Raw genomic sequence first — 16,136 nt, forward strand, 5'->3', positions numbered from 1 at the left:
TTGTTGTCAAAACTCAGACCGACTCGAAGCTCCTCCCAACCCATTCAATAGCATTTTTTTCTGCTCCCCCCTCCTATCCCTGAAACAAGTCTCGTAATGGCAGAATCAACGAGTACGCGAGTAAACGTGCTACCTACCTGTACTTGTGATTGTGGGACATGTAACCTTAAGCGGGAGAAAAATCTGGCGAAGCGAGACTGGTAACCGGCGACACTTCTCCTAGGGACGATTAGCTTAGCTATTAGCCTTTATGCACGGCCCTTCGCTAGGTTTGTCTTTTGGGGCTTCCGTAGTCCAGCAGCTTTTGCTGTGGTTTATTTACAAATTGCGGTTTCTGTCACCCTCTAGTGGTCGGAAAACCATTTAGTGCAGCTTTAAATCTCTTGCTCAGATTTACTCACAAGTTAATTTACTAATTATAAACATAAGAAAACTTAACTCGCAGTATGCTGAGATTGAGGATATCACGCCTGAGACTTTGCTGAAAGAATAATATTAAATGTGGAACGGCCGACTGTGTAGAAGCCAGGTAGAATGTCCTTGCCGTAGGCTGAGAGAAAATGTAGAGGGTTGCAATCAGTATTTGCTGTGATCAGTAGCCATATCTCTTTGAAGTCAAAGCTGTGAAACAAAAACCGGAATGCTCGGTGGGGCCAGGGGACAAAAATGAATTCATAAGCTTGACCTAGAAAATAGTGTGTCATTCCTCATTCTCTGTACTGGCTGTGGCCAGTGAAAGGCCACTGCGAGCTTCAAGGGCTTGGTGTCTGCCTTCTAATTCATTTCACTGTTCACGTCTTCAACGTGGCAGATGATTATAGTGTAAATCAGCAGACTGAGCTGAAGAACAATGTCTGTGAAAAACAAAATTCTGAAAGGAACAGACGGTGAGAGTTACGAGGAAGAATCTTCAAGGCAAAAAGGGAAAGATGGAAGACAAAAGAACAAAAACAAAGAACACCTCTAAACTAATAGGGAATACCACAAAGACATAGACAGAATAGACTCTTGGAAGATAATTATGGCGAGGATAGTGAGTGCCTTGAACTTAGCTTGTATAACCTGAAGGGAAAAAATACACTACCATACAACGTAAACAAACTTATAGTATAAAGGTCAAGGAGATTTTTAAGCTAAAATATAGATATAAAACACTATACCACAAAGTCAGGTCCAATGAATTTTTAATATAGTTAGCAATCAAAGAAGATTTGATTTAAATCACATTTATTTACAGAGCAGTATGTACAGTGGCCAAAGTTTGTTGGTTTTTTGGGGGGTGGGGGTAGAAGAAGTAGGTAGGGGATAGTTACATTTGTGACATTCGTTCTTTCAAATGAATGAATGAATAAATTCAATAATGACTTATTTCATTCATATATTCAAGACTTATGGTATGTGTGCATAGCTTAGACAGATTCTGCAACGCACACACCCCTCACACACAGACAGACTAGATATACACACTGTATATGAACATACGACTGATAGATAAGACAATAGATAGACATTGTGCACTGACTGATCCTTTTTCAAAGTCTCACCTGGTCAAACACACTCGTACGGACACACACACACACACACATACACACAACTACAAATGTACAGATACACACTGGACACACCCAGTCGAGGTACAGTACTTCAGTAGTCAATCTAGGTGTACACACATCTAGGGCTTTGGTGCATCTGAACGAACACAGTCGTTTTCAGGGGAGGCTGACGCTGCGTCTGCATCCGCTCTGACAGCAAGTGAGTGAAGAGGGTTTGGCAAAGCATGATGGGACAGTCAGGAGTGTTATTCTGAGTTCCGTGGAGCAGGAGGGGTACCGACCAGAACGATCAGTCCATATATAGAACTGTAGATCCATCCAATGAGCTATGTACAAAGTATGGCGAAGAGAACTGAGGAGGAACAAAAATCTTGATTTAAATTTATCAGCATTGGTTCTTCACTGTGTCTAGTTCACGATGTCTCCAGTGATGTGAAAATTTCATGCTTAGGGGAGAGAGGGAGGGCAGGGTTAAGGGGGTGGGGGTAGCAGAGCCCACAGAGAGAGCCCATAATAGTTTTGGACATTGTCCCGTGGACCCAATCTGCCCTGGAGCTCAAGCCCAGCAGAGTCCATCCAGGGCTTGGATCGAGCCATAAGGAGGGAGGTGGTGGTAGTGGTGCCAGTAGAAGGGGTGGGCAGTCTTGCCACCAGGGTCACGTAGTGTTGACCTCCATGATGTGGTCGTCGGTGGCAGGCAGCACCAGGACCTGCCGGGCGTGGCTGTGGTTGAAGACCTGTCCGGGGCTGAAGGGCTCCAGGCGCGGCATGGCCAGACCCCTCTGCTGCTGCTCCCCGCTGCCCACAGAGTGAACGCTGCCCCGGCTGCGGATGCTGGCTGTGTCCCCCTGGTCGTCCAGGGTCTTGTCTAGCAGGGAGAGGGTGTCGTTCTCCACACAGCTGTCTGTTGATGGCAAGAAGGAGTTATTGTGCGTTCATACTGCAAGCAACAACATCAACAAGTCCATTAAATTCCTATATAGCTGAGCAACCAGGGAAACTCGGCCAACGTGTGGACGATCAACAAGCTTGTCGGTAGAGAAAAGTTGGCCACAGCTGAACTCAGCGCTTCCCTACCAATGTGATTTTGTTTCATGAACAGCAGTTCCACCTGGCAGCCATTCAAAGTCCCAGCGCTCTACAAGTTTTATTTGAAAGACCGCAAGAATGTCTCAAAAATGATAACTGGAGAAAGGCTGCATCATCGTTGGGGTCGATGGTAAGCTCTGAAGTCATTTTAATTCGTTTTTTTCCCCCAATTAATGCTACCTAATTAGGGCCTGCTAGCCAGCTATGTTAACTCATCAAAAAGATGTAACGTTATGAAACATAATACCAAAGCAGTGAAAACTACGTGATTTGCCTGTTCAAAACTTTGCAGCTGCAGACGGAGCCTCTCACATCACCCACAATTGGTCAGAATAGATAGGCCCATCAACCATGCTGCTAGCAGTGTGAACGCGGACCTGTATGCATCATGAGTAATATACTACACTGTCACAAAACAGAACTGTAAAATGTCAATTTGTAGATTAGATGAGGTATGGTTCTAAAAAGCTATTATTTGATTGTGATCCTCAAAATCAACTTTCAAATTTGGAATTTGATTTGTGTTTATTCGACATTCTCTCTTCTATACAACTTCTTCTAGAAAACTACAGTTCCTGAACAATGATAATTAGGGCTGTTCTTATGCACAATAATGCCTGCAATATATGCAAAAAAGAAAACAATTGACTATTTAGTCCAAGGAATAAACAAATACAAGAATCTGGAGTTGTGCACATCCCTGATCTAGATTCTGATCCAGTGTTGCTGTATGTATGTATGTATGTGTGTGTGTGTGTGTGTGTATGGTCTTACCGGGGTCTGGTTGGATTGCCGGAGCCGCAGTGTGAGGCAGGTACTTCAACACTTTGATCTTGGGAAAGGGCAGATGCCCTGCGAACAGGGGCATCACCTCAATCTGCACCTTGTGGGTGGCATTGGCCGACATGGGCATGGATACCATTCCCGAACTCTTCCCACACACCGCCCAGTTGCTGCTGCTGTCAGCCACTGTGGAGAGCACACACACCAATGGGCTGAAGTCCAAAAATACTAAAATGAAACGTGAAACTAAATAAACTAAAAACTAAACGAAACCTAAACATGTAGAAAAAAATAAAAACGAAACTAAAACTACCAAACCCAACCTGTAAACTATTTGAAAATTAGATGAAAATAAAAACCGATGAAAAACTCTGCTTCAGACTTACCTTCATACATGAGCTTGGTGGTTTTGAGGCCGTCGGTCTCAACCTTGCTCTCCTCTCCCAACTCACCCTCTCCAGGCTCAGTCAGTCGTGTAATACACATTTCCAGCCCACAGAGGGTGCCGGAGCGACAGTGCTGTTCCCCGGCAGCAGGCAGGATATCAGCTCGCACGCTGTATAAGGTCTGATGAGATCAAACAGCAGAATAAAGCAGTGGAAAGGACTCATGCAATAGAAGAAGCAGCACTGTTAAAGGTGCAATAAGCAAGGTTTTTACTGTCCCATTGCATCAAATACATCTGTGGGGGATTGATAGGGTTGTTGTTGATCAGTGACAAGACAACTTGGCCAAGTGCTGAGATTTCTGGCTTTCAAAACTCACTTTCTGGCTCGTACTCTGTTTTGGGGAAAAAAAACACTCCCCATCCATTGGAGATTCAAGACACTTTCAGTCCCCCCTCCCTCACCTACTGGCATTTTCAACTACTCAATGACGGAGGATGGTGCTATATGTGAGTGACCAGCGTCGCAGTACAGTAAATACTGATTTTTAGTGTCTCGCTTGGCCAGTGACCAAAAAGTATGTTTTGTTGGTTGTGAAATTATATGACACAATGACTATCTTGTCGGGAAACAAGTTCCTCTTTGCGATCAAGCATGCAGAATGCTGACAACATGATTTGCACTACATAGCAACATTAACGCTGCCTTGTTCTGTGAGTTCACGCTGGCGCCATACACACAAGCAGCATCAGTCAGTCACAACAGCAGACAGTGTGTATGTGTGTGTGTGTGTGTGTGTGTAAGAACAGAAATGATAGATAGTTAGCTAGCTAGATTCAAGGCTTCAAATGTTTCTTCAGCCTCCGTCTGCTGGCCTGGTGCAAGGGGAAAACAATTCTGTCCCAAAGAGACAGACATTTTCTGCACATCAAATATACTCTCAAGTCTTATGTAACTAAATTGGCCTACACATTTTCACCACAGCTGCAACAAATCTGTTATGATAATGTACATTTCAAGAAGACAGAGATGATTCCCCTTTTGAACTTGACTAATCAATTATGCATAATATTACTGTGACTCATGTAAACCTGATTTATATGGCACTTTTAGTGAAATGTAATAATCATATATGAAACCCATGCACTCAACTATTATGATGCATATTTAACAGGCTAATAGTGTTTTGCTACCATGAGTATCAGTCTTTATTCATGATTTCTAGGGAGGCAGCTCTGTTTAAGGGACAGAAAGTAGATAGATGTACAGGCTTTCACCCACACCAAAACAGCAGTGCCCATAACTCATGAATAATAATCACAACAATAACATCAGTACCATCATTACTCAGTTGTTCTTAACATGTCTGAATTACAATTTGGACTTGTCTTAACGAGAACACGTTCTGCCCTGAAAACCCTAAAGAGCAAAAACTGCATAGGTACTAAAACTGAGAAAATGTATGTCAGTTTATCTCCTGTCCTGACAAAAACATTGTTGGTACAGAAATAGACTAGATGTCATTTAATAAGGTTAGGGTTAGTTTTTGGTTGTTGTGTAGAAATATAAACCCAAGTCATGACTTTTGACCTTTAAAACACACAAAAAGTAGTTACTACTGTTTGTCTTTGGAGTGCAGAGTTGACTGAGCACAGCACTGCTTCAGTCATATAAATATAAATAAAAACATACACTCCCTCCTGGAAGCTGCTATTGCTATCAGCCACTGAGCAGCAGGTTACTTACTTGTTCAATTTCCCTGCCCAGTTACCCTGTTCTGATTTTCTAAACTGGTCCGGAGATTTGAACTGGTGGCATTCCAGTCAGAACCTCACTGATCAAACCTTTAGGCTACTGATGCCTGCCGTTTAAAGAAGCAAAAAAGGAAAGTCCACTTACAGTGACTCTCTCTAGCTGGAAATGGTAGTGGAAGGGTTTGAAGGCAGAGATGTCTTGGTTGAGCGGGGAGAAGTTGGCAGAGAATATGCACTGGAGACAGGAGGGCAGGTCAGCCTTCCACCTCACCTCCCACAAGCAGAACACACTCTGCCTAGTGCACACCAACTAGACACACACAAACACCAGACGTCAAGATTAATTCAAGGAAATGGCTTTGATGTCCCTTTGATGTGCCTTAAGCTAGATCAACACCTGAGAATAGCACATGTCACGGTTACTGCACATACATTCAATTCAGAATTATTTTGGGGAAAAAAACTTTAAAATCAAATTTCAACTTTCCAACTTCCAAAAAACGTCCATATGTCAATTTCATGTGACAATGCTTACTCCCATCCCCTCAATGTGGGAACAGAATGATATACTCAGATAGCGAACAATAATTTTTCCACTTTGAGGCTGTTTCACCAGTACATTAATTACATTATGTAGGCTAGATAATGCAAATGACACAAACATCATTAAATATTTGTAAACTTATATAAACAATACATTTGAGATATTGTTTCTTCTCCTGATCCATCCTTCAGTTACTGACAGTTCTAGTTTTAGCTTTCTTGTGACTTTTCCAGTCACCTGTTGTGCTTTAGTGTTGAGGGACTGCAGCTCCAGCGAGGCATGCTGCTTCTCTGTCAGCTTCACTTCGGCCAGCTGGAAGTTCACATCTGACACATTCTGCACACACACCTGGATGTATTTCCTGTGGGATCAAGTCAAAGGTCACAGGTCAGGTGGGGGGTATATGGAAAGGACATTCGAATAAGTAAAAGGCAAATAAGTAAACAGGTTCCTATGTATATGAAGAGTTTCATTACAAAGAGCTATGTTTTCCAATTTCGAAAAACACTGCTCATAAAATACAGATGATTACATGGTTTAAAATGGTACTATATTGTGAGAAAAGGCCTTGAGTTTGAGTGGAGGTGATTTTTCAAAAAGAGATGAGATTTTGGAATTAAATTGCTCATTTGTAAATTCTTGTTTGAAACAGGTATACTGATAGAAATACATTGTTTTGTGGGTCCAGCCTCACCTGTTGCCAGCAGAGAGCAGTGAGTGTTTGGTCTTGAAGGGGATGTAGAAGGTGAGGGCTAGCAGGGTGGAGTAGATAGACCAGGGGCAGTCTATAGACATCTGTGGACAGACACCAGCATGACTTCACTATCTAACCGCTCAAAGAATCATGAGAAAAAACAGCAGCTAACTAGCTCAAGTCTGACCGTGATGTCTGATGACTACATGTACAGATAACAGACTGGATACTATTACCACTATACAATTTGCCCTATTCTTACTATATAACACTTTCCTTTGCTGTATCCCAATGACAATTTAGCAGTTGCAACCACCCAATGTTCCCCATGTGGACCACTAAAGTTGAATGCCATCTCATCTTCTAAAAGTGTGTTTGTCCTACGGGCCTCACCCTCTGGTCGATGGCGGTCATGGGGGTGTTGGGGTGGCTGTAGCTGCGTGGCCGGTGGCGAACCTCCCCATTGGTCAGCCTCTCATTGGCGGGTCGGTCAGAACCGGACGGGATGACGCACAAAACCTCCAGCTGGAACTCCAGGGTGTGGTAGGGTGGGGTGGGGGGCAGACTGATGCTGGTCACCTTCTCAGATGACTGGATGGACAGGAGGCTCTCCCCTATCACCTCTAAATAACATTAACAAAAAAACATTAATTAAAAATGTGTTGTGATATTTTTAAATTAAAAACTAAATGGTATCTATTGATCTACAATATCAATCTATCTAGATAGTATACAGTTTGTAGTATACAGTATATAGTACCTATCCACCTGTCTATAGTACCTGTCCATCTGTCTATTGTACCTATCTACCAGTCTATAGTACCTATCCACTTAGCTGTAGTACCTATCCACCTATCTATAGTACCTATCTACCTGTCTATAGTACCTATCCACCTATCTATAGTACCTATCCACCTATCTATGGTACTGTACCCATCTACCTGTCTATAGTACCTAGCCACTTATCTATAGTACCTGTCCATCTGTCTATTGTACCCATCTACCAGTCTATAGTACCTATCCACTTAGCTGTAGTACCTATCCACCTATCTATAGTACCTATCCACCTATCTATGGTACTGTACCCATCTACCTGTCTATAGTAACTATCCATCTATCTATAGTACCTAGCCACCTGTCTATATTATCTGTCCATCTGCCTATTGTACCTATCCGCATGTTTATAGTACCTATCCACCTGTCTATAGTACCTATCCACCTGTCTATAGTACCTATCCACCTGTCTATAGCAGCCTTTCTATCCACCTGTCTGTGGTACCTATCCACCGATCTGTGTGTGCATATTTGTGTGTACAGACCAGCAGCAGGGTTGCGGATGGAGGCGGTGCAGCTTGTGGAGGGCAGGATGGGCATGGTCTCGGTATTGCTGAGCTGCAGGGCGTCTCCCTTCTTCACAGCATAGTGGCCAGTCAACAGAGTGAACTTGACCATCTGAGGCAGGCCGGCCAGCAGCGGCTCTGAAAACACATGCAACCACAATGAATGGATGTCGCAAGAACATGATTAACATCACAATTTACTCTCACCTTCATTGAAATATTGTAATCTATGGACACCAAAAGTGTAGATATGACCGGTGCCATTATTAAGGTGACACAAAAATTCTGACAAATTTGGGCTGTTAATGTCAGTGTCCCAGACCATCAGCATGCTGCAGTCAGACCTGAGAGAGGCTCCACGGTGAGCTGGGGCTCCTGAGAATAGACTTCATACTGGACTGATGGGTAGATGTGAGGCAGCACAAATTGTACCTGGCCCACCGTGGCACATAGCTGACGCATTGTATAAGTACCCGGGTCTCCACTCTACATAGAAAAACAGAGAGGAGGAGGAATTTTTAGAAGGGAAAAAGGAGGATGGAAGGAGATGCAGAGATGTCCAGAGTGACAGCAAAAGACAGACAGGAAGAGAATCAGAGGTTTAGAGGGAGGTTTATATAAGAGAGACAAGGGATGGTTGGGAGAGAGAGATAGTGGGATAGAGATACATTTCAAAACTTCATATTTTAATGAATGGTAAACACTCAATTAACTTGCTCCATTTCAACAGGAGACTGTCTGCGAAAGCAGCGGAGAAGTGGCTCTTACTGGTGCTGTGAATACAATGCTGTTATTCCCAGGCTCCAACGTTATATCTCGCACTTTCAGCATCTGTGCTCCGTCGTCCACGACAACAGCGGGAGGGCTGACACAGTTGGGCGTCTCTGGCGACGAGCTACTGTCATGACGACGCATGACCAGGTGTGTGTTTTTACACACCATGCCCGTGGAGTTGAGGGAGTTGTCCGAGGGACTCCTGTCCTGAATCTCGTCCAGCTCTAAAGAAGGACCAGCAGCGGAGGAGAACGGGGGACCCACTGACGAGTTGCCCTGGCTGAAGTCTACGGTCCCTTGGTTCGTTAGTCTCTGAGCTCCCTTAGACCTTCCATGAGTCCCACCATGCTCTAGGCTAAAATGAATGCTAGCGGCTAGCTGCTGCATGCACACTGACACAGGCATCAGGCATCGCAGACTTAGCTCCACCTGTAGGGCAGCACCGGAGTGCACAGAAGCTGTTGCTGGATGGAACTGCAGCCGTGTGAGTTGGGCAAATGCACCCATGCTGAGAGTCACTTTCTGGCCTATGGAAGAAACAAATAGAATTCTGTGTTTAAAAGTACAGACTGCACAGTCCCAGTTTCTGAATACAAGAAAAGGACTGTGGGAGTTCATTGTTAAGGAGTGAAGATTCAGTGTTAAATGTTCACAATAATACAACAACCGTCTGTTGTTGATGAGATACTGCTATCTAGCTGCTAGCTATATTTGGATGTCTATATGCCCACCTTTGATAGAAAGCAACAAGTTCACACACCTTCTCTGAGGGTTGTCAAAGGCATTCTGGGAAATTTAACAAATCACTAACTGACATAGATGAGGCAGGTTGAGGGAAGGTGTAAACACCAAATAACTAAATGACAATACTTCATCAAAAAAATAACCCCTGGAATGTAATGAACAAATTGAACAGTGTAAGAGTATCAGAGGGTGTAGTTTTTAAGAGGTGTAATCCTGGTGATGAACATGATCACTTACACTTGTCTGTTGATTTGCTGGCAAAGGTCAGGATTTCCTGACAAAAGTGCTTCCTCTCCTCATTAGTCAGATTTACATCGCCAGCCAACAAGGCACTGGTCTGCAGATAGCTAGGATGGGGTGTAAAGGAAACCAAATACCACAAAGGAACTGCTCTTAAATTATCAATGAGATGGCACATGTCAGACCACAACACTTAGATGGGCCAGCCCAATAAAACCCTCACTGGAAAGATGGTGACGCTAGAATGGGCTTGACTCACTCACACATTTTTCATTATTTCTTTTCTAACATTCGCAGTGTCCAAAATTAACTCTGTGGATCTACTGCAAAGGGCTGGTAAACTCAAAAAATGACTAACCAAGAATGATTTTTACCGGCCAAAAAATGAATATACATTGTTATGTCTTCATCATTTTTTCTTTTTGCTATGTGTCGCCACACGGGAATAACATTAAGTTATTTGTTTTTTGTTTCCCACAATGTGTTAGTCAAAATTGCAATGGCTGACTAACCTAAACACCTAAATAAATGACACACACACACTTAATGTTTTCTATGTACCATTTCTGTGTAATACGCAAGGGCAAACAAACTCAATTAAATTAATTTGCATTTCAGTCAAATTCATCAGCTTACATGCAAGCTAATGAAGTATACCAGTAAATACAGGCAGAAAGGCAGTGTAGTTATGGTTAGCAATGCCATGAAGGAAATAAATTGAGGTTGCGGACAAACTTACTTACTTGCCAACTGAGCTAAATACCAACATGTTTGGGATATTTTTTAGGGTTTTACAGTCAGGGTGGGGTGTTCTTTTGTTAAGGCAGCTATCTATGCTTGTCAAGCGCTGCCGGAAACCCTGAGAGTTTGCGCTATGCTACATTTAAGATTATTATCAAGGCCATTTATTTCGGCAAGGAATTTCCATCCCCGATGTATTCAACCAATTGCCTAACCCTATTTGACACTTGACAGGAGGCAATTTTGTACCCTGAACGTAAGGAATTTCTAAAAAAGTGGTCTTTTTTATATATCTTGCCCTAAAATAACTACAGAACATCAATCTATGGTCATTTTCAGTGTTTGTGCTTTAAAGGATACTCCTCGGTTCGCCCCAGCAGTTTCTGACACTCTGCGATCTGTATCCTGGTGTTAGTGACAGGCAGACTCCACCCCTCTGATACATATGACCTCAGAGCTTCCTGTAAGAATCCCTCCGCCCGCTCAGGGTCCCCCTTCCTCCTGATAAACACACACATACATTACGCAAATTCATCACCTTTACTTTTCCAAGAACATTTCTAAAAGTAAAAGAATGTAATCTCCAGACAGACAACTATAGAAGACAGACTATAGAAAAGCAGTGGGAGTATCAACAGGTTATCTGCAGGTTAAAAACTTTAAAAAAATCTACTTAATGCTACCTGTAACTGAATTTAACACCAATTTGAAGTCCCATGTGTAGAATATTTATCTAAATATATCATTCTAAAACTAATTTTGATATCACAGTGTAATGGTCTGTAGCAAAATTAGACCACTGCAGTGTAAATTGGTTTATTCTACGTGTTGCTTTCTATATGTTTATTCTATTTGTCCCTGGGTACGGTTTTCCGCGAATTGTGCAGAATTATGAATTAATTATGGCACAAAGGAGGGGCCTCAAACAAAACAGGAAGAGGACTGCCTCACTTCTTTTTGTTGAACTACTTGTTCATGGGCAAACAAATAGGCTACATAAACAAGTACAGATGCTGTACAGTCTCACACTCTCAGGAGTACAGCATCAACTGTTGCTGTAGTTTAAGTTACTACAGTCCTTGAATAATCAGCATCATAACAACATCATTCCACAATGTATTGTCACAAAGAATAGATCCACTCTACTATACAGCTACACTCCGGTAGATTACTTAGATCTAACTAAGCAACAATCAATCACAAAAGTGGTCATAGATTACTTATTGCCCCTTTAATAGATTCATCATTTTAACAAAACAATCCAATTTTGGTGGGCTGGGGCATCCCGGTGGCACAGTTTGGGACTTCTGTCGACCCCCTCTCTCCCCCAGTATTTCTGTTCATGTTCTCTTCAACAATACTCAACAAATAATCTTTAATTTTGGTGGGTCGGGCTGTTATTGTGGTGCACGGTCTTGCAGCAATATGCATGCAGTGGCGCTGCACATATTGCTCGTGCTTGTTATGTGCATCCGCCATGGTGCTTTTTTGCCCCCACCCACATGTAAATCAAATGCCCTCTCTTTTGATTTGCTCTGGCGCCGGGGCTATATTACTTTATTATTTATGTCAATTACAGGCCACCGTAAGCTGTGCCAGAGACCAGTCGATGTTGTTGCAATTCCTACTGGTCGCCGATAGAAGTCGATAAAAGTCACAGATAGCTTAATACCCCTTCAATCTAAGAGTGGACAAAGAAATCCGTCATTGCATGGTAAGACCTCTAATAACTGTATTTAAGGCATTTTGATACTTTTGAAGGCCTCAAATTTTTATTATTTATTTTGAGACTTTTTCAGACATTTTAAGGACCTGCAGATACCCTGATTGAACTAGCAGCTTCTCTCTTCCTTACATGTAGAACTCAGCCAGGCTTTTCCCCACCAGTCTGGCCGACCTCAGCCTGCTGATGGCCCTGTACATCTCCATAGCAGCATGAGACAGCTCCTGATGGACGGCAGGGAGAAATCAATAGGTTGGGGGTGGGGGCGTTGGGGTGGCAAGGTAAAAAGGGAGGGAAGGAGAGAGGAAAGACAGGAGGAAAGACAATATGGAATAGTGCATCACCGGACGTTTCCAGAAGATTAGATTACATTAGATGACATGAAACTTTAATGATCCCTGTGGGGCAATTGGGTAAGGAGTGAAGAGAATGCGTAGTAACTTGCTCTAACTCTCTCCCAAAATAGTAAAAAAATACCAAGCAGTTTTCAATGAAATTTGCACTTACAAGATAGTGCCTCTCAAAGGCCTCCACAGATGATAAGGCTTCTTTCAGCTTTTTGTAAGGGCTCTGCAAACTGTTAACTGTGGAAGAAGAAAGACGAACTAGTGTAAGAATAAAGCACATTGTACTGCAAACAAGAGCCACTATTTCTTCATTACTGAATCAAACACAGCTGACCAAACCAGCATGTGCTGATTTCCGTTAAAGCGAAATTCTACCTTGAAACACAATTCACATGTTCTCCCTATGATCTTTGGACAGTTCTGTCTTCAATTGTAAGCACAAACAAGTTGAGACAAGAGTGTAGATTCTTTTAAAGATCATGAGAAAACACTGCTCCAATGACAATACATGGGAGACCAAATTTATGGACACAGAGAGTAACCCAACCCTAACCCGTAGAGATTAACAAAATAGAAATTATGCTTGCAGAAAAAAAAGGATGTTAAGGCACACATCTATAAATGTTGTTATGAAGCTTATTATGAGACCTAATAGGCTACTATGGTGTGATGAAATGATTAAGGCTCCAAATAAAATGTCCCCCTTTGATATTATCCTTCTCTTTGCCACATTGCATGGTGTGCAGCTTGCGTGGAGGTTTGCACATTCTCATGACACCGTCTTTGTTTATAAATACCAATGTCTGTGTGGAAAGTGGCATATGCATTCTTTGTCTGCTTACACATCGTTTCCTACACCTGGCCCCTGGTGGGGGTTTGCACTTGTATTGTTCTTTTTCATACCTCCTTGTGTAAGATATCGCACTGTAAAAGTGCATGCCAAAAATGCTGCTTGTTCACACTGCTTATTGAGGGGAACCTTCCACTTGACTGTAGTGCTGTTTGGTGTGGCTCCATAGATCGGTACCCGAATGCTATCCAGGTTAGCCCTTCAGAGGTAGGATGCTCGTTGCTTGTGTGTATGTGTGTGTGACAAGTTTATCCTTACTTGGGCCAGTAAGGATAAACTACGCAGCTTGCTAGATGTAAAATAAAACATTGAATAACTAACTGAATCACTTTGTTGGTGGAGTCTGTTTTCACACACAAGGAATTTGACCAGGTTCTTTGCTCTCAGTTTACAATACAACAAACAACGATGTATCATAAAGCTCCGGGAAACTGGAGACCGCAACAATCAGTTTCTCCTCCTTGTCAATATGGAACAAATATCTGATATGAACTTAAATAGAAAGCGAGATGTTACAGCGGGAAGAAAATCAAATCCCTATTGGCAAGTGGTTGCCGCTAATTGTGCCCCAGCAATCACAGGTATAGAGAGCCTAAGTCCCTCCCCTTCCGGTGGACCACCATGGGACCTTATTTCGTAAAAAATATGTACGGTAGTCAACGGCGAGAGACAAATAATTGTTTGATCCCGTTTGAATTGTGCCATGAATTACACATATGATGTTTTGTCAATTTAAATGATAATTTTGCAAGTCAAGAAAGTCGCAGTTTGTGGTAAAACTGTTGAACTATAAGACTGTAAAAATACGTAATTAGAAAGACTACACACCCAAAAGTCGCGCAAGTGACGTAACTTCATCTCTCCACAAGCTACCCAGAGCCGCTGAAGCTAAGTCCCTCTCAGATAGCAGGAGTATTATACACAACCTGGAAGGTAGACAGTAAGAATGGATTTAAACTGGTTTAGGATCATTTTAGTACAGTGGGGGCTAACGTTAACGCGATGCCTGTGTGTTTCCTATGTTTCGTTCCATGTTGGTGTTGGTGACGTATATTGTGCGAGACGAGAGATGTAGTTCACTGAGCGGTTTCACACAAAACTAAACGTTACTTTACTGTTTTACAACAAACTGCGACTTTCTTGACTTGCAAAATTATCTTTTAAATTGACAAAACATCATATGTGTAAGTCATGGCACAATTCAAACGGGATCAAATAATTATTTGTCTCTCGCCGTTGACTACCGTACATATTTTTTCCGAAATAAGGTCCCATGAGGGACAGCGGAAGGGGAGGGACTTAGGCTCTCTATAATATTCCCACTATTTATTATTATTATTATTGTGTGATTGCTGACTCAGCAATCACAGGTATAATATTCCCACTATTTATTATTATTGTGTGATTGCTGACTCAGCAATCACAGGTATAATATTCCCACTATTTATTGTGTGATTGCTGACTCAGCAATCACAGGTATAATATTCCCACTATTTATTATTATTGTGTGATTGCTGACTCAGCAATCACAGGTATAATATTCCCACTATTTATTATTATTGTGTGATTGCTGACTCAGCAATCACAGGTATAATATTCCCACTATTTATTATTATTATTATTATTATTATTATTATTAATCCGTACACTTTTTTGGCACCTATCTACTCCTTCATACTTTTAGCTAGAAACTCCGTTCAAACTTTAAAATGTTCAGCTTGTTTAGGACATAGGCGCGTGTATTCAACTTTTTGATATCTATTCTACTTTTTAAACTATTCTACTTTTTTCTACTTTTTTTTACAATGGAAGTCTATGGGCGGAATGTTAAAACCATGCCCTCTTTGAACTCTAACTACTCTTTCATACTTTAAGCTATTAACTCCATTCAAACTTTAAACGGGTCACCACTTTTAGTACTTTATCACTTTAATTCAGCTTTTTCATACCTTTTGTACTTTTTGAGTAATCGCAGTTTACGTTTTATACTTTTTTCAACCTTTATAATGGTACCCTATGGAGCTACGCTAGAGTGCGTGATGTCACAATTCACTCTAGCAGACTTTACAGGCTGCACTTTTTACTAAATTCACACATTTTAAAACTGTGACAGTTCACACAACTTTAATACTACATACACATATTATACATCAAACCCTTCAGCTGCTTCTGCTCTCACTCACAATGTCAATATATAAGCGATGCGATGTATACTTTTTGAGATATTAACGTTTGTTTGACACTAGTGTTCCAGTCTCTTTTACAGTAGTTTCTGCTGCTCTGCTGCTCTCTTACACATGCAGCTGTTCTGCTTATTTCACTCTTCTCCATTTCAACATATCTTTAACATATTTTCATACCTTTTTTACTTGTTAGTATTAATACATTTTAGTACATTTTTAACATTATTACTTGTCACTGCCTTCCTACTCTTCATACTACTAGTACCCTCCAGCTTTTCACATCAGCCTTCCTAACAGATAGTTTGTTCGCCTTCATAGTCTTCCTACCAACTACATGTTTTTATACCTTTTTGCTTCTTAGTATTGTTACATTTTAGTACATTTTAGTACA

At 41.7% G+C, this 16,136-nt stretch overlaps 1 protein-coding gene across 1 annotated transcript in view; it reads right to left on the reverse strand.

Annotated features, from left to right (window-relative positions):
- Positions 1–1,167: 1,167 nt before the first annotated feature.
- trappc10 (trafficking protein particle complex subunit 10) overlaps positions 1,168–16,136 on the reverse strand; it is a 127,200-nt gene continuing 112,231 nt past the window's right edge. Inside the window, exons 10-23 of the mRNA XM_078286212.1 lie at positions 12,873–12,949; positions 12,498–12,589; positions 11,003–11,143; positions 9,899–10,008; positions 8,912–9,444; positions 8,488–8,629; positions 8,123–8,281; positions 7,197–7,426; positions 6,804–6,904; positions 6,347–6,470; positions 5,711–5,875; positions 3,812–3,992; positions 3,417–3,611; positions 1,168–2,457 (exon numbers count right to left, since the gene is read on the reverse strand). Coding sequence (XP_078142338.1) covers positions 2,210–2,457; positions 3,417–3,611; positions 3,812–3,992; positions 5,711–5,875; positions 6,347–6,470; positions 6,804–6,904; positions 7,197–7,426; positions 8,123–8,281; positions 8,488–8,629; positions 8,912–9,444; positions 9,899–10,008; positions 11,003–11,143; positions 12,498–12,589; positions 12,873–12,949 — 2,498 coding nt within the window. The 3' untranslated portion in view covers positions 1,168–2,209. The remainder of the gene's footprint in view (positions 2,458–3,416; positions 3,612–3,811; positions 3,993–5,710; positions 5,876–6,346; positions 6,471–6,803; positions 6,905–7,196; positions 7,427–8,122; positions 8,282–8,487; positions 8,630–8,911; positions 9,445–9,898; positions 10,009–11,002; positions 11,144–12,497; positions 12,590–12,872; positions 12,950–16,136) is intronic.

This window comes from Centroberyx gerrardi, chromosome 10, assembly GCF_048128805.1.
Source record: "Centroberyx gerrardi isolate f3 chromosome 10, fCenGer3.hap1.cur.20231027, whole genome shotgun sequence".
Classification (NCBI taxonomy): Eukaryota; Metazoa; Chordata; class Actinopteri; order Beryciformes; family Berycidae; genus Centroberyx; species Centroberyx gerrardi.